Source organism: Recurvomyces mirabilis (assembly GCF_035927965.1).
Source record: "Recurvomyces mirabilis strain CCFEE 5264 chromosome Unknown scaffold_4, whole genome shotgun sequence".
NCBI classification, from domain to species: Eukaryota; Fungi; Ascomycota; class Dothideomycetes; order Mycosphaerellales; family Teratosphaeriaceae; genus Recurvomyces; species Recurvomyces mirabilis.
This window is the reverse complement of record NW_027041938.1, coordinates 502,619-518,945: the sequence shown is the minus strand read 5'-3', so window position 1 is coordinate 518,945 and position 16,327 is coordinate 502,619. Positions and strand designations below refer to the sequence as shown.

Genomic DNA, 16,327 nt, shown 5'->3' with positions numbered 1-16,327 from the left:
CTTGACGAGAAGATGTCGTCCCAAGAAGATCACACGGTGCAGGCACACGTGCAGTGAATAGTAAAGGGGGAATCGACGGCAGAATGTGAGCTTTACTCAAGGTCTCATGAGTGGCCTTCCGTAGCGTGCAGGGCGGAAGGGTGGATTCTTCGCAGCACAACATCACTACACAATGTAAGCATACCCACTACAACATAGTATCCTGACAGCGTTTTCCATCTCTCAAATGCTCCACCTTGCTCGCCTGCATTGCGCCTTACGCCGCCACCACAATGGGACGCCTCGCCACCAAAATCGCTGCCGCCGTCACCGATGCAGACAACCTCCCATCGTCGCAGAAGCTGCCTAGGGTGTCCTTCATTGATGCGCTGCTTCCGCGCTCATACATCAATCTGGGCTCACCGAGAAAAGAGCAAGAGGTAGGTACCTTCCCCACGTGCACATTTGTGCCATATTACCTTAGACCATGATGCCTACCTTTACGAGCTATCGACCGATTACGCCGCCACAACACGCCGCTGCTGCTGATCCGCTCGAACGTTATGATCCGCAACTTGTTCTTCGGCTTTCGTCCGTTTTCGTTGATACCGATCGATGCTGACACAGGCCAGCCATTAGACAGAAGCCCCAGCCAGAAGAGCTATGTCACGTACTACGACATCAAAAAGGATAAGCATGGCAGGAAAAGCATTATTGCTCACAAGTCGCCACTGGGAAGTGCGGTGAACTGCGGTGGTACTTCACACAGATTCACTGGGAGTTGATATTTGAACCTTCTATGGCTAATCTTGTACAGGTAAACCTGCCAACGAGGGCAAGAAGGACAAGCAAGGAGGAGGCAAGAAGCAGGATGACAATGAGAACGGTCATCAGAAGGACAATCAGCAGGGCAAGAAGGGTGGCAAAAACAAGCAAGAGAACAATGGGGGAAAGAAGGATGATAACAAGAACGACCAGAAGAAAGGCGAAGGTGGCAACAAGGTATCTCTCCATCTCTAATCTCAAGTGCCAAACACTGATATGCTTCACTCCGTAGAATCCACAGAACCGCGAATGGACTGCTGAAGAACATGCCAAGCTCAAGGAGTTGTGGGCCGCCAATACACCCCTCAAGCAGATCGCCAAAGAGCTCAAGCGTCCACAGAAGCAATGTGAAGAGCGCTATAACGAGATCAGCGGTGGCGGAGGTGACGACACGGCCAATGACGAGAAGCAAGCTGATGCTGGCGGCCGATCAAAGATGACGAAGGCGCAGAAGAAAGCTGCCAAGAAAGCTGCTAATGGAGCAGGAGCCGCCGATGGAAAGGGCGGAACCAAAAAGGACGCAAAGAAAGCTTCCAGCAAAGCCCAAAGTGTTCGCAGTAACGGAGAAGCTCGCTTCACCATGGGTGAGTGGTTGACGCTGCAGGAGGATGATCTCTTCTCCTTCGGCGAACTGCAGTGTCTGAGCGAGATCATCATGAAAGATCAGAAGCAGACATGGGTCAGAATCGCGGCGAAGTTCTATGATCTCACGGGTAGACGTGTGCATCCGGATGATATTAGAGAGAAGTTTGAGGGTATGGCTGGGATGTACTGAGTTGGGGGGGTGGTTTCAAAAGCCCTTGGGTTCTTTACCTGATTTGAATATCCCGCCATCCACGATGCTATGGCGAATAGCAGAAGAGAGTATGTGGCAATAAGACGGAGGCGCAGTGGTTGGAGCTGAGCCGATGAGGCCACGGGCTTTTGTGGGTCCCCTGTCTTTAGTCACTTACTTCCCAACTCAAACCCCACGGTGCTGAGAGATATGGTCGTGGCCATACAACTTCCTTTAGGAACATGAATGATCGAGTCTTGTCTACATGGGGGTGTTGCCACACTCAAAGTTTGGACAGATACCCCATCGGTCCAAACTTGCTCAACGAGAGCTTGGGGGACTCTGTTGCAAGGGTGTTGTTCGGCGTCGACTCCGAGGTCTATTGTCGCGCGATGCATGGGCCTTGTCGGAATCGAAATGGGTCAACGAATATGTTGGTTGTCGGTCATCTTTGCGGAAGCATCCGGGGTGAAGTCTGGCATGGTGCTCGATTGGGATACCTGTACAGGCCAAAACGCCGTATTGGTATCGCTTGTAAGCTCGAGGCTGAGGATCCTCAATGTATCGCATGGATCGACGGCCGATGAATCGATGTCCAATATTCTGCGGAGACACCATTATTCGAGAGCTTGAAGGTCTAGCAGGTATCGGGAGTACACGCTGCCTTCGAGAAGCAGTAATGATTGACAACTCGCAAGTCCGCCCAGAATGAGTATGAATTCCTGTCTTGTACAAATGTACAGCCTGTTGCTTTGAGGGGGAACCTGCATAAACTCCACTTACCACCACTGACAACCCCCGTCAGTTATGTGGCTCATGATCGTCTGCACAGCTTACATTTTAGGAAGATGTGTAGTACCTCAAGAACACTGCTAGCTCAAACTGCGCCTTTGGGGTTACAAGATGAGGATCGGGTCAATTCGTTCCCTACTTTGAGACGGAATGGACTGCCATGAAGTGTATGCCGACGTGCTCTCGCCTTTGGAAGGGACTCCTTTGGGCTCTTTACCTTTTACTGTCGGGAGACATACCTTCGCAAGTTCTTGACGAGCCTCCGGAAGGTTTGACGCTCAGTCCGGCATCTGCTTTACTGGGTGATCAATGGCCGCCAAGCCAGATCTGAAAGGTCACAAGGCTTATTTGAGAATAACGAAGCAGGGATGTTGTTAGGCTATCGATGGTGGGTTGAGGCACGCGGCTAAGTGTGTTAAACGTCGATCGAGGCCAATGACTTAATCCGGGCGGTGCGGTTCGGTTGGTGGGCCGTCATCAGAGAGCATTTAGTCTTTTGCCCTACTGAGAAGGTGTGGGTATCCTCGAGTATTTCTGGGTGAGACGTCTTTGCCGTGTCGCTGTCCATATTGATCATCATACTCTTCATGCTGCGCGCCCAGTAGTGGCGACTCTGTTTTGACGACATATCTTCAAAGATGATGATGCCTCCAAACGCCTATTGTGCTTACAGTGTTCGGTGAAAGGACCAAGAACGAGAAACAGTGGTCAACTTGCGAGGTCGGTGCTGCATCATCTCCGCATTCTGTCCTCGCAGAGTTCGGTGAGAGTTTGGTGAGGGTTCATTTCAGCGAACTCTGCTGTCAATCTCACTACGGCCAGATTGGCATGCTGGCAGTACGTACTGGTCATACAGGCATAGATCGGGGAAGCAGCGCCGAGACTGTATATGCGTTGGCTGCGCTGCGCGATATGTGGATGGTGGGACCGTGGACCCCGGTGCTTTTACCATAAGTGCTGAAAGACCAAGTGCGAGCCGAATCCCACGAATCTACCATGATTTCTCCGTACCACTTGTTAGCTCGTGCTCTTGGATATGGATCAGCAACTGTCACTTTCGGAATACGCGATTGCCACCTCGTCGACGCTTGGACTCAACGAACAGGCTTGCAATGAATGCAAAAGACGAAAAGGCCGCTGTGATCGTCAACTACCGGAGTGCGGACCGTGTGAGAGGAACAAGCGACACTGCCTGTATGAGAAGCATTCCAAGACACCGTTGACCAGAAAGTACCTAACTTCCGTGGAGGAGCGGCTACGCCAAGCTGAGCTGCGAGCAAGACAACTCGAGAGGCGAGCGCTCCTTGTTGAAGCAAAGCTTGCACACCAGCAACAGGGTGTAACAGACGTCACCACCGCGAGACAGTCACCGGAACCTCACACTCATATATCGGAAGCTCGTGAGAACAACCGGAGGGACGAGACAACATTTTCGCCAGTACCGGCCCAGCGACTCGACCATGGATCCGTTCCGAATGCTCCGGCGCCCGACTATTGTGGCCACCACAGCTTTAGCAGTATAAACGCTGAGTGGCAGTATGCGAGCAGCGATCATCAAACACCTGGTGGCGTCGAACTCACCTCGCCTAGCGTTCTCGAGGGCACCAGCCTGGCGGATTCTTACCTACGTACTCATGACTTTGAGGCGCCGCCATCTGAAGCTGATGATTTCAGCTGGGACGAGCAATCTTCAGGAGACCGCCCTGACATCCAACGGCAATATCACAATGCTGTTTTCGACGATGAAGAGCCAAGTGTCACAGATGGTATGGCCTCTTTGTCTGTCGAAGATCGTGGTGCAGGATATCTGGGAGTCGCTTCTGGAGCTGCAATGCTGCGTCTACTGCTGCCAGATGCCGAGCACAGGGGTGCGCTTCAACGCAGCTCTACGAATTTCCGCTACAGATCCCCAAGCGAGCCTCTGCCTGCTGCTGAGGAAGCTCAAGGCTGGGTGCCTACACCTGTGTATGTGGCAAGAAGCATTGGCAATATCGACCTCGACGCCGCAATCAACGCATACTTCTCACTTTACCACTTGTCCTATCCTATTGTTCACGAAGCATCTTTCCGGGCACAGTACGCGCAGGTTATTCCGCGACCTGCTGGTAGGAGCTGGAATGCACTGGCTTATATGATCGGAGCTATTGGACTGTTCACAACGTCAACCGGGCCGGTCACAAGAGACTTGGATTTGTTTGAGGCGGCTAGAGCCAACATATCGATTGGCAGTCTGGAAAGCGGAAATCTGACGTTAGTGCAGGTGTTGATTCTCATGTCGAACTATCTCCAAAAACGGAACAAGCCGAATAGTGGATACAATTACATCGGCCTGGCGCTGCACATGGCGATGGGCTTAGGTCTGCACAAAGAGTTCCACAACTGGAGGATATCGCCGTTGACGATGGAGATCCGCAGACGAGTGTGGTGGTGCTTACATGTATTTGCTATTGGAGCCATCATCACTTTCGGACGACCTCTCAGCTGGCCTGACTACGGTGTCGAAGTCGCGTTACCTCTGAACATTGACGATCGTGACCTCACGAATGTCTCAAAGTCCTTACCGCCGGCAAGAGAAGGCATTACAACGTACACCGCGGTGGGTGTCCAAGCTCGGTTTCATGTCGCGACCAACGACATTTATTCCAAGATTATCTCTGTGCAGTTCCCTCGTGCTGCCGAGCTCGTACGTTTGGATGACGAGAAGATCGAAACTTGGCGCCTGACATGGCTCAAAGACGACCTCGAGGTGCAGCCTCGCTTTCGTCTGTCGCGCAGCATCATGGAGTGGCGATACCGTAACTTCCGAATCATCATGTACAGACCATTTGTCATACGTCATGCTCTTCAGCAACGTTCCGGAGTAGCAGGCCCACAATTCGACAGAGCAATGTTGACAGCCGTGGAACGCTGTCTCCGCGAAGCGCAGAGCACCATCACCGCCATCCATGACTACTGGTCTACATGCCACCACAACTGTCTCGGATCCTGGTACGGCTTGTACTTCATCTTCCAGGCCTCGCTAATACCTGTCATGTGTCTTCGCAACAACCCTATGTCTGACCAAGCATCATCTTGGCGTCAACAAATCCAGACAGTGCTGACAGTTTTTGACGCAATGCGCGAAATCAACCCCTCCAGCAAAGATTGCCGCAACATAATATTGAAGCTGTGCGCCGGATTTTTGGCGCCAGATCAGCGGACTCAGGCGTCGGAGGTTGGGCCAGCTTCATCGTTTACGTGGCAGCAACCTGTCGAGGAAAGTCCGCAGACGCAGCTGTCGGGAGTCTACTCGATGATGTGGCCAATGTCACTGTCGGCTGAACCAGATTTTATGATGCCTGATCAAGGCTGGACAAACTTCCTTACGCAGGTACCATCAAACCCATCAACGTTGGGAGATGAGACAATGAATAACTTCTTCTGGAACCAATTTGGAGCTGAAGAAAAGAACGAGTGGCCACCACGCTGAAGACCTGGCATAATCGATTCGCATGAAATTCAAGATGATTTGGAAACACAAGCGACATTGGCCGCGTATACGGCACTACACTTTACTGATTCGCTCTTCAATCTGCTCATCATAGGCAGCGTCGCTCAGCTTTCGCTCAATTGCAGCAGTATCGGGCCTTGCCGATGGTCCATCGAAGACCTCCGCGATCTCTTCGAGACTGTACCTATCAGATTATTAGTATCTATCATGAAATGGAACGTCGCTGTGGTAGCGTTAGACTTACCCTCTAGTCTCGGGAAACGTGAAGTATGTGACTGCCAAGAATATGACGAGCAGACAGCTAGACATGATCAGCACGTCAAATTTGTGGTTGGTCGGAATCTGGACAACTCACCAAAATACAATGTAATATCGCCAACCGATGTTCTCCAAACCGATAGGGTTGACGAATGCTGCGATGACCAACGATGCATAGATGGCCATGAGCTCACACGATAATCCTTTGGAGCGGATGCTGAAGGGCATGATCTCGGTCGTGTAGCCCATGAGGAGAGGCGTGAAGCAGATGTCGTAGTGGAAGAAGAACGTAAACAGGCAGACAATAACGACGATGCCAGCAGGCTGAGAGCCAGTATTGTTGTTCACAGCCGAGCACGCAGTCCAGACGATGTAGGACATGAGCATGCCTATTCCACTCCAAGTGAATAGAGTCCGGCGGCCAAGACGGTCGACTAACATAGCACCCATGACTGCAGCTCCAAAGTTCTGCACATTTGTCAGCCCTGATTACTGTCAATTCATCAGATCTAAGCGACTTACAAAGACTTGTAGCAGACCGTTGATGAGTGTCTGGTCGAAGGCGGAAGTCACGCCGACTGTGTCCAGTACCAGAGAGAGGTAGTAGCTGACGACACCGATTCCGTTCCATTGTGCAAATGTTCCCAAGCATACTGCGATGAACAATCGCTTTCGATTTCCGGGCGTGGCAACCAGAGTGCCCCAAGTTGTGGACTTGGCATCTTGCTCCATTCTGATCGTCTCAACAATCTCGCCCATCTCACGAACCACAAGTGGGCTCTGCGCATCTCCTGCAGCATGATACTTAGCAAGGATGTGAAGTGCCTCCGAGTTCCTATCCTTGGACACTAGCCATCTTGGCGACTCTGGCACCCAGAACAAACCAACTGTCTGTATCAACGGATAGGCACATTGCAGGATGGTCGGGATTCTCCAGCTCCAGGTAGAGACATAGTCTTGTGTGCCAAATGTTGTCCATGAAGCGAGAATCGCACCCAAGTAATACATCGTCCAATACGCTGCAGTGTATTTGCCTCGATGTGTCGGGTATGCGACTTCGGCGATCAAGAGAGGCGCTGGCTGTACCACAAACATTCCTGCGAAGCCAACTACGAGCCGAGAGACGATGAATTGTGCGAGTGTGGTGGAAGTAGCCTGAATTATCGTGGCGACGATCACACCAATGCAGCCTGCAAATAGAACTGGCTTGCGGCCAAATTTATCAGAAAAGGAGCCTACAATGGGCAAGGCGAGGACGGAGCCGATGGACTGAGCAGCGTTGACAAGTCCCAAGAGCTGAGTGAGCAGCATGGTCAGCAATGTTTGTCTCGATGAGTCAAAGGTGTCGATATCCACTTACAGCACCTTGTGGCTGTCCAAAGTAATCTCGCCATTGATGGAGTGCTTGTAGTCCATTCATGAGTGAGCCATCGTATCCGGCAACCGACGACGATAGCAGCGGTATGACCAGTAAGAGGTTTAGACGCAGTAAGTGACTTTGCTGGAACCACCATTTATCGGTAATTGGCAGCACTTCTGCTAGTGCCTTGCCAACGATCTGCTCTGCCTTCATGGTGTAGCTATGATGGGATTCTTAAGCTGGCTCTGATGAAATGTACGAAAAGAAGTTGTAGTAGAGCTACAGACCACAGTATCTTTATACTCCAATCAGCGCTCAGTCGCCTCGATCATCACGCGAGTGCTCCCGAAATGCTCTCCAGATATTGCGGAGTCTCCACCGAGTGGCATGACACTCCATGGGGTGGTGAAAGAACCTGGCTCGGTGCGTGGGAAGTGGAGTAGGAGGGTGACAGTCACCCCTTGTCGCTCGACGGAGCTTGGCATCGGCGCTCGGAACGAATGTTCGGTAAGAGACGGCGAAATGTTCTGCACCACCGTACTCAACAGGAGAGGCTGCATCTTGCATGTGTCCCCCTAGAGCTAGTGTGGTCGTGTGCAGTGAACGATTGTGATAGTCTTGATTTAAGTCCGGATTGGAATCACGTTCAGACTAAGCTCATCACATAACTCATAATGCGGCACTCAAACTGCACCTTCTATGATGACCTTCAAGACATCTGGCCGGCTAGCCTTTACCAGCTCAAATGCTTCCTCTGCCTGTTCAAACTTGAATCGGTTGGTGATCAATCGCTTGACGTCAATCTTGCCTGATGCTACCAAATCCACAGCCGCAGGATAACAGCCTGTTGTGTATCGAATCGAGCCTTTGATATGCAGAGCACGAATGCACGCGGTAGTAATCGGAAACACGACGTTCTCCTTGCCCATGCCGGCCTGCACATATGTGCCGCCCTTTTTGGCAACGAAAACACCGGCTTGGATGCACGCTTCTGCTCCGGTGCACTACAACAGCATCAGTGGTAAGCCATGACGGTTCGGATGTCAGCTCAGTTTGTGATGACTTACCTCGAGCACGACATCTGGACCCTCACCAAGATTGAACTCCTTCTTGATCAGGGCGGCGACCTTCTCAGAATGCTCAACGGGATCTACGCCAGGCTTAGGCTTGGGAGCCATGAAGACGCCATCGGCCGCGAAAGATTTGGCGAAGTCTAGTCGAGATTGTACTACGTCGATGCCAATGACCTTGGCAGCGCCATAAGCTTTGGCGACAGCCTGACAGAGCACGCCAATGGGACCTGTAGCACACTGTCAGCGTGAGGTTGTGCGTCGACCTTGGGTGACTCGACTCACCGCAGCCAAAGACAACGACGGTCAGATTCGCTCTAAGGTCTGCGACTTTTGTGATCTGCACAGCCACTGAGAACGAATTAGCATCTTCCGGTGATTCGAAATACGCGAGGAACATCCTCCTTACCAGCTACTGGCTCTACAAGTGCACCTTCTTCCATGGTCATATGTTCCGCGATTGGATACGTGTAGTCAGACGCCACAACGTAGTACTTGGACAAGGTACCATCCCATGGAGGCGTCGCGGCGAAGATGGTGTCGGGACAGAGGTTGTATGCTCCTTCACGGCAGTGATTGCAACGTCGACATGGCACGCCAGGTTCGATCGCTACTCGATCGCCGACTTTGACGTTCCTAACGGCGTCACCGATTTCCACTACGGTACCAGAAGATTCATGACCAAGGACTATTGGGCTGTTGAGGATAAAGTCTCCTATCCGACCTTTTTGCCAGTAATGGACCTGTGCAAGTTCAGTCTTGTCCAGAGTACACTTCATGCTCGGCGCTTTCGAACTAACATCTGAACCACAAATACCTGTCTGCGCCACATGAACTCTGACGTCGTGACCGTCTCGAAGAGCAGGAACAGGGCGGTCTTCAAAGGCTACATCCTTGACGGCTCGGAGGACGAAAGACGGATTCTGTGTCGCCGCTCAGTTCATGCATGATCTTCTCATCTCTCGCATACTAACATTGTCGTTCTGATCGGTCATACTGGTCGTAGTACGACGAAACGATGAAGTAGTTCCTTTGTGGCGATGAAAGGAGGAAACCGATGAATTATGTCTACCTTACCTCATCTCTTGTTGGCTAGATCGTGAGCGAGCCCTGTGAGATGCTGCGAGCAGCATAAACAAAGCGAACAGACCCAGTATTACCGGACGGCCCACACCTTACCAATGGTGGAGTAGAGGCCGATATGTTTGAGCAGATGATGGACGTGTCCCCGGTAAATCTGGCTCGCGAATGCTGCCAAGAGTGGATCCCAAACCCCGGCTCGTGAGCAAGCGCAACCGCCAGACATGCACTTTCTCGCTAGACTTCCTTTCCTCAGACCCTCATCGCATTTCACCAATACCAAACCAAGTGGGCGGACGGTGTCCGATGTCCGGTGATGAATTGATGCGGATTGACTCTCAATGTAGCTCTGCTTTCATCCGCACAGGATAGCGTCGTCCGAGTCAACGTCTTCTCATTTTCTCAAGAATACTTGCGGGTAGCCATCTCAACCACAAATCTATGCTAACAGCATCCGCCGCTTGTTTCCTGACTTATTTTCTTCACTGACACCATGCCTCTCGCAAGACCAGCCAACCCGAAGGCAAATGTGCTCGAGCATTTCTCGCTCAACGGAAAAGTCGCTGCTGTGACTGGCGGCGCTCGTGGAATTGGTCTTGAGGTCGTGAGAGGCCTTGCTGAGGCCGGGGCTAGAGCTGTCGCCCTCATCTACACGTCCAGCAAGAATGCTGAGGAGACAGCAGAACAGATCTCGAAGGACACCGGTGCCACTGTCAAGGCATACAAGTCCGACGTCACGGATAAGGACACTATTACTGCTACCATCAATCAAGTGGCAAAGGACTTCGGCAAACTCGATATATGCGTCGCTAATGCCGGCATTGCCTCTCACTACGACAGTCTGGATTATACTGCAGATCAATGGCACGATATCATGCGTGTCAATTTGGACGGTGCGATGTTCACAGCACAAGCAGCTGGCAAAGTGTTCAAGCAACAAGGCCCAGGGGCAGGCAGTATGATCTTTACAGCATCGGTCTCTGGCATACTTGTCAATATTCCACAGAAGCAAGCAGCTTATAACGCTTCCAAGGCCGCCGTGATCCACCTCGCGAAATCGCTAGCTGTAGAGTGGGTTGACTTTGGTCGGGTTAATTGTATAAGTCCAGGGTTTATCGAGACGGATAGTAAGTGGCGCCATGATCGAGACTTTTGTTTGGATCCTGGTTAACTGTTCTCCAGTGATCGGTACCCTTCCCAAAGAATGGAGCGAAAAGTGGCCAGAACTGATCCCTGGAACTCGGTTCTGCGATGCTGCAGAGCTGAAGGGCGTGAGCAAGGCCCTCAGTCCGTCCGTGATATTTCGCTGACGCAGTTCAATAGGCCTATGTGTACCTCGCCAGTGATGCTTCTTCATATATGACGGGTACGTTGCTAATGTTGCACGTTGCACGCCAGAGCTGACTCGCATATAGGGGCCAATCTGGTAATCGATGGTGGCTACACTCTTCCTTGAGACATGCTTGCGTTACGCCAGTGGTCAAGTCTATCAGACGGTCCACCTCCACGTTGTGCTTCATACCAATGTAAAGGTATCAGATCCCATGAATTTGGAACGTGGCCGTTCAGCTGCTTGTTACGAGTAGATTAACAAGCCGGGCTTCGGTACATGCTAATCTGCTTGTGGCTACTATGATGTTCGAATGAATATTTGAGCTCAGCGCCTACATCCAAACAATGTTATGGCAAGTCCAGGGAGGCAGACATGTGGCGATAGATTGATGGTTGAAAAGTAAAGCTATATATGTATCTTGAAATACGGATTCGTTGTGACTTCTACGCTTTGCCAGAACCACCACACCGTTCGATCCAGATTTCGGTCAGCTTCGCAACTTTGTCAACGCTTTCCTCCATGAGTTTCGTGATGCTGGTATTGGACGCGGACGCCCGCAGGTAGTCGTTATAGTCGTCTAGTACAAGCTTGTTGACGTTGATCTTCGAGACGCCTCCTTTGATACACTTGGAAATTACCTCCTCTGGAAAGTCGTTTGTTCCATGTAGGACGACTCTGATATTTCTTTTTTTGCATGATGCGTATATCGAATCTAGACGACCGTACTCTAGCTGAGGACCGCGCTTTCCATACTCACCATGAACATTACCAAAAGCCGGTGCCAAGAAATCGACGCCAGTGTCGATGAACTCGTCGACCTCCTCAGGGGTGGTGAGGAGGCCGCTCAGATCTGCAGTGTCAGCGATGCCGTCCTCGCCACCTTCGATGCGTCCGGGCTCGGCTTCTGTCGTAATGCCACGTTCTTGACAGTAAGCCACGAGCTCCTTGGTCTTGGCCAAATTCGCTGCTTTCTCATGATGAGACATATCGACCATGATGGAATCGAAGGGCAGATGATCGGCAGCATGGCGGACCATGTCCTCGTTCTGGCAATGGTCTAGATGGATTGCCACAGGAACAGTGGCCTTCTTAGCAGCCATGGCAGCGGTATGTATAAGTAAACCATCACTGAATGTAATAGCCCATGGGAAGAACTGGAGGATCAATGGCGCTCGAGCTGATTCTGCAGCTTTGATCAATCCGAGTATCTGTTCGATGTTGTATCTGATGTTGTCAGTGGCAGTTGGGCAGATATCATGCCTCAGATTGACGAACGCTATCGCTGCCAGGACGCCATAGCCACCCTCCTCAGCAGCAAGTAATATTTGAGCGGTCTTGTTGCTCGACAATAGTTCTGATGACACCATGATAGCAGTCGTCTTTGTCTGGTCGGTCCAGGTTTGCTATATGCGAGTACGAGGTTCCATGAAGCAGGCACTCCGCTTGAGCTAAATGAAGAGACACACTCGTGTCTCTTCGAACCGCGGTATTCTAGCTTTGCAGACGGTATGGTGCCTCGTCTCGAGGATTGTGGCACGATTACCTCGAACTCTACATTGCGAGCTCGGGGTTGTCTTCGTCTGCTATGAGAGCTCCGCAACGCCGTCCCATTTAACGAGCACGCACAGGGTCACTCCATCACGGACTCGTATCGGTGTTCGACGATGCCGTTTCCACTAGTTCGATGGAGTTCTCGCTGCAGATGTGAAAGCAATTGGAGCTCCTGTTGTCCGCTGCTTGGCAATCACAATGGGATGCCTCATTAAGTCATCCGACATGTGGGTCAAGCTCACTTCCAGAAACCTCACCTTCCGCTTGCTACGCGATTGCGTCGAGACGGGAACATCTCGAGCACCAGCATCAGATCTTCGCCAAGCTGGCGTCATTTCACTGCGTCGCCTTGTACGCGTTCTACCATCGACAATGACCTCGTCTGATGTCCAGAGGCACTATTCAGCAAGCGCGATGCTCGTCCTGGACGCGGCTGAGATGGCTCCAATGGATGAATATGAGCGGGGTCAAGAGACCCTTCAACATGCCCGCCGTCGATCAGGCGGAGCTTGTCTGAATCGCTCATGGTAAGAAAGCACGGGTACAGTCAAAACATTGTCTTTTGTCCGTCGCGTGTCACACCTCTGAGCCTCGACCCCGATCTACAAGCAACACACAACCATGAGCACCAAGCACTTTTTCCCCAGTACTGAAGGCGTCGTTGTCCTAGGCCTTGAAGCACTCGTCGCCAGGAACAATCATCTTGAGCTCGATGCGCCGAACAAAGTTGTCTACTCGAAGACGCACGATCGATCAAAGGTCACAGTTATATCAGGAGGAGGCAGTGGACACGAGCCAGCATGGAGCGGGTACGTCGGAGACGGCATGCTAGCTGCAGCTGTCAATGGTGAGGTCTTCGCAAGTCCTTCGACAAAGCAGGTCATGGCTGCGATCAAGCACGCGCCGTCAGACGCCGGCATCATCTTATGCATCACCAACTATACTGGAGATAATCTGCACTTCGGTCTTGCTCGAGAAAAGGCTGCTGGTGCGGGTCACAACGTTGCCATTCTACGGATGACAGACGACGTTGCTTTGGGGAGGAAACAGACAGAGAACACGGGGCGAAGAGGTCTGGCAGCCAACATGTTCGTGCTGAAGCTTTGCGGAGCCGCTGCGGAGGCCGGCTACGATTTTGAGAAGTGCATGAAGATCGGCGAGTCCGTCAACGCCAATGCCGTCACTGTTGGCTCTTCTCTTGACCACTGTCACATCCCTGGACGAGAACATCATCGATCCGTGCCCGACAACACATACGTGCTCGGTATGGGTATCCACAACGAGCCTGGACTGCATGAAAAGTCGCCAATACCACCAGCCGAGGACATTGTGTCCGACATGCTCAAGTATTGCCTCGACACGAACGATCAAGATCGAGCCTTTGTCGAGTTCAAGCCGGAGGATGAAGTCTGCATGCTCATCAACAACTTCGGTGGCATGTCAGACTTCGAGGCCGAGGCACTCACGACTGTCAGCCGGAAGGTATTGGAGAAGGAGTGGAAGATCAAGCCGAGCCGCATCTACCAACAACGCTTCGAAACCTCACTCAATGCACCAGGCTGGTCAATATCCCTTCTAAACATCAGCGGCATCGAGCGACAAACCAACACGTCGCTCTACACCATCCTGTACCTCCTTGATAGTGACACGAAAGCACCGGCATGGCCCAAGAATGGATACAAGGACATAAGGATACCGAAGACTCAAGCCACTGTAAATGACGACGGCTCGTTAGACAAGGCTACGGAGAAGGGTCCACAAGTTGACCCGACCAAGATCGAACCCGGGTTACGAGATGCATGCGATGCGGCAATCAAAGCAGAACCAGATCTGACGAAGTGGGACGTGCAGATGGGCGACGGTGACTGTGGTGAAGCTGTCGAGGGGATGTGCAAAGGCATCCTCAAGAAGCTCGACTCTGGACTGACCAAGGACGGCTCATTATTCCACATTCTCGACGAGGTCGAATCTGCAGTAGAAGAGATTGGAGGAACACTAGGCGCCATCATCAGCATCATTCTCGCATCATACACGTCGAATCTTCGCCTGGCGTTTGCCAAGGACGAAAAAGCGTTCAAGATGGATATTCAGAGCGCCAGTCAAGCAGCTGGTCAAGCATTGAAGAACCTGATGGGGTACACAAGCGCGAGACAAGGTGGCAGAACTGTCATGGACGCTCTGATACCATTTTGCGAGACACTTGAGAAGGATGCGGATTTCAGTAAAGCTGTGAAAGCAGCTGAGCAAGGCGCGAAGGGCACATCTGGAATGAAGGCAAAGTTTGGCAGAGGTGAGTGTCGTGATAAATCGCTACGAAAGGCGCCGCTAATGCTGGACAGCTACATATGTTGGCGAGAAAAGTGCAGAGGCCAACGAAGATGCTCCGCCCGATCCTGGTGCTATGGCTGCGGCAATATTCCTGCGCGGATTGCTACAAGGCATGCAAAAGTAGTCATTTTATTCTAGTGGTACAATGTTTCCACAAGAGTAAAGTTGCTCATTGCACCAAGATCGCTGCTGGTCCTCGTCTCGCCAGTTGGTACGCAACGCCTCATCGCTCCTCGTTCACTAGACACACCTTCCACCATCAACAGGGATCTCGATGCCGGTCAAGAAGTCTTCGCCGCAGAGGAAAGCACAGGCATTGGCGACATCCTTTGGTGTCGAACCACGACCCAGTGGGATCGTGGCCATGAATGTCTTCTCATTCTCTGGTTTGCCAAGGAAGAAGTCCGTCCTATCGCCTTTGTCAACCATATACACTAAAGAGGTTCCAGCGCTGTCGACTTACAGCCCCGTGCCTAGGCCAACAACCGGACAGACACTATTAAAGCGAATCTTGTCTTTCGCATACTCGACAGCCATTGACTTCGTTCCGTTGATCACTGCGGCTTTCGATGCATTGTACCAGGTGAGACCGCCTCGTGGGCGGAGTCCAGCTGTTGAAGCAATGTTGACGAACGATCCACCATTGCCCTTCTTCTGCATGTACGGAACGATCACGTTCGCGGAGTAGTAGATCGACTTCACGTTGACATTGAAAACCTTGTCGAAATCTTCTTCTGTTACTTCGCCCGTCGGCTATAGTAACATCAGCCATAGAGCATATCAGACTGGATAAGCATCCGCCACTCACCTTGTTCCTGTACGTCGTTCCGGCATTGTTGATAACGTAGTCCAGCCTGCCAAATTTCTCGTCCGCAAGCTTTAGAACCGCTTCCCAGTCTTGCCGCGAGGTCACATTGCACTTCACGAACTCGCACTTCAATTCTGTCGAGGTCTTCTGTCCGGCCTCCTCGACGAAATCGGCGATGATCACTTCGGCGCCTTCCTCCTTGAACTTTTGTGCAATGCCTTTGCCAAATCCTCCTGCTCCACCAGTCACGATCGCGACCTTTCCAGATAGTTTGCCAGACATTTTCTAGTTTTGTGTTTTGTCCCGCGGTGATGTGCTATGCTTTTCTGTTGTCGGTCTTGCTGGGAAGCTATATCTGTAGTACTGCTCTCGGCTTTCCTGTACACATGCCCCCGCATTCGTTCATAGCGGGGCATTGACCTTTGTGGGCTATATCGGATATAAACCATGACCACGAACAAGGCAGGCATCTGGAAGCCTGACGAGGTAGCTCGCCAGGCTATCCTTCGTAGTGTGCCACTTGGCGCAGTCCAGCGACAGAGCAGTCCTTTGGTGCTACTCCACTGATTTATCAGTCATCAAGTGTGGCGTTGCTTCAACAGAATCTCAACTCTTCTGATATCTAAAGGTACCAATGTGTCGCGCTATCACGAATCGACTGTGACTCTCAGGACATAC

General features: G+C 51.7%; 8 protein-coding genes across 8 annotated transcripts; 4 read left to right on the top strand and 4 right to left on the bottom strand.

The window, feature by feature from the left end:
* Positions 1 to 272: 272 nt before the first annotated feature.
* On the top strand, positions 273 to 1,579 carry LTS14_002041 (uncharacterized protein; the record flags this gene model as incomplete). Its single annotated transcript, XM_064834748.1, has 4 exons — positions 273 to 419; positions 612 to 735; positions 797 to 981; positions 1,037 to 1,579. The coding sequence occupies 4 exons, from the start codon at positions 273 to 275 to the stop codon at positions 1,577 to 1,579; spliced, it is 999 nt and encodes a 332-aa protein (XP_064697619.1).
* A 1,828-nt stretch (positions 1,580 to 3,407) lies between these two features.
* LTS14_002040 (uncharacterized protein) lies at positions 3,408 to 5,840 on the top strand (the record flags this gene model as incomplete). Its single annotated transcript, XM_064834747.1, has 1 exon — positions 3,408 to 5,840. The coding sequence occupies one exon, from the start codon at positions 3,408 to 3,410 to the stop codon at positions 5,838 to 5,840; it is 2,433 nt and encodes an 810-aa protein (XP_064697618.1).
* A 75-nt stretch (positions 5,841 to 5,915) lies between these two features.
* Positions 5,916 to 7,692, bottom strand: LTS14_002039 (uncharacterized protein; the record flags this gene model as incomplete). The annotated part of the gene is made up of 5 exons (XM_064834746.1): positions 5,916 to 6,045; positions 6,106 to 6,162; positions 6,217 to 6,587; positions 6,642 to 7,415; positions 7,480 to 7,692. 5 exons carry the CDS (start codon positions 7,690 to 7,692, stop codon positions 5,916 to 5,918), a joined length of 1,545 nt encoding a protein of 514 aa, XP_064697617.1.
* Positions 7,693 to 8,162: 470 nt separating this feature from the next.
* LTS14_002038 (uncharacterized protein) lies at positions 8,163 to 9,328 on the bottom strand (the record flags this gene model as incomplete). The annotated part of the gene is made up of 4 exons (XM_064834745.1): positions 8,163 to 8,483; positions 8,547 to 8,779; positions 8,835 to 8,900; positions 8,959 to 9,328. 4 exons carry the CDS (start codon positions 9,326 to 9,328, stop codon positions 8,163 to 8,165), a joined length of 990 nt encoding a protein of 329 aa, XP_064697616.1.
* Positions 9,329 to 10,122: 794 nt separating this feature from the next.
* LTS14_002037 (uncharacterized protein) lies at positions 10,123 to 11,085 on the top strand (the record flags this gene model as incomplete). Its single annotated transcript, XM_064834744.1, has 4 exons — positions 10,123 to 10,756; positions 10,812 to 10,900; positions 10,953 to 10,995; positions 11,045 to 11,085. The coding sequence occupies 4 exons, from the start codon at positions 10,123 to 10,125 to the stop codon at positions 11,083 to 11,085; spliced, it is 807 nt and encodes a 268-aa protein (XP_064697615.1).
* A 320-nt stretch (positions 11,086 to 11,405) lies between these two features.
* LTS14_002036 (uncharacterized protein) lies at positions 11,406 to 12,329 on the bottom strand (the record flags this gene model as incomplete). Its single annotated transcript, XM_064834743.1, has 1 exon — positions 11,406 to 12,329. One exon carries the CDS (start codon positions 12,327 to 12,329, stop codon positions 11,406 to 11,408), a length of 924 nt encoding a protein of 307 aa, XP_064697614.1.
* An 805-nt stretch (positions 12,330 to 13,134) lies between these two features.
* On the top strand, positions 13,135 to 14,965 carry LTS14_002035 (uncharacterized protein; the record flags this gene model as incomplete). The annotated part of the gene is made up of 2 exons (XM_064834742.1): positions 13,135 to 14,803; positions 14,853 to 14,965. The coding sequence occupies 2 exons, from the start codon at positions 13,135 to 13,137 to the stop codon at positions 14,963 to 14,965; spliced, it is 1,782 nt and encodes a 593-aa protein (XP_064697613.1).
* A 116-nt stretch (positions 14,966 to 15,081) lies between these two features.
* LTS14_002034 (uncharacterized protein) lies at positions 15,082 to 15,931 on the bottom strand (the record flags this gene model as incomplete). Its single annotated transcript, XM_064834741.1, has 3 exons — positions 15,082 to 15,250; positions 15,305 to 15,594; positions 15,650 to 15,931. 3 exons carry the CDS (start codon positions 15,929 to 15,931, stop codon positions 15,082 to 15,084), a joined length of 741 nt encoding a protein of 246 aa, XP_064697612.1.
* Between the last annotated feature and the right edge of the window lie 396 nt (positions 15,932 to 16,327).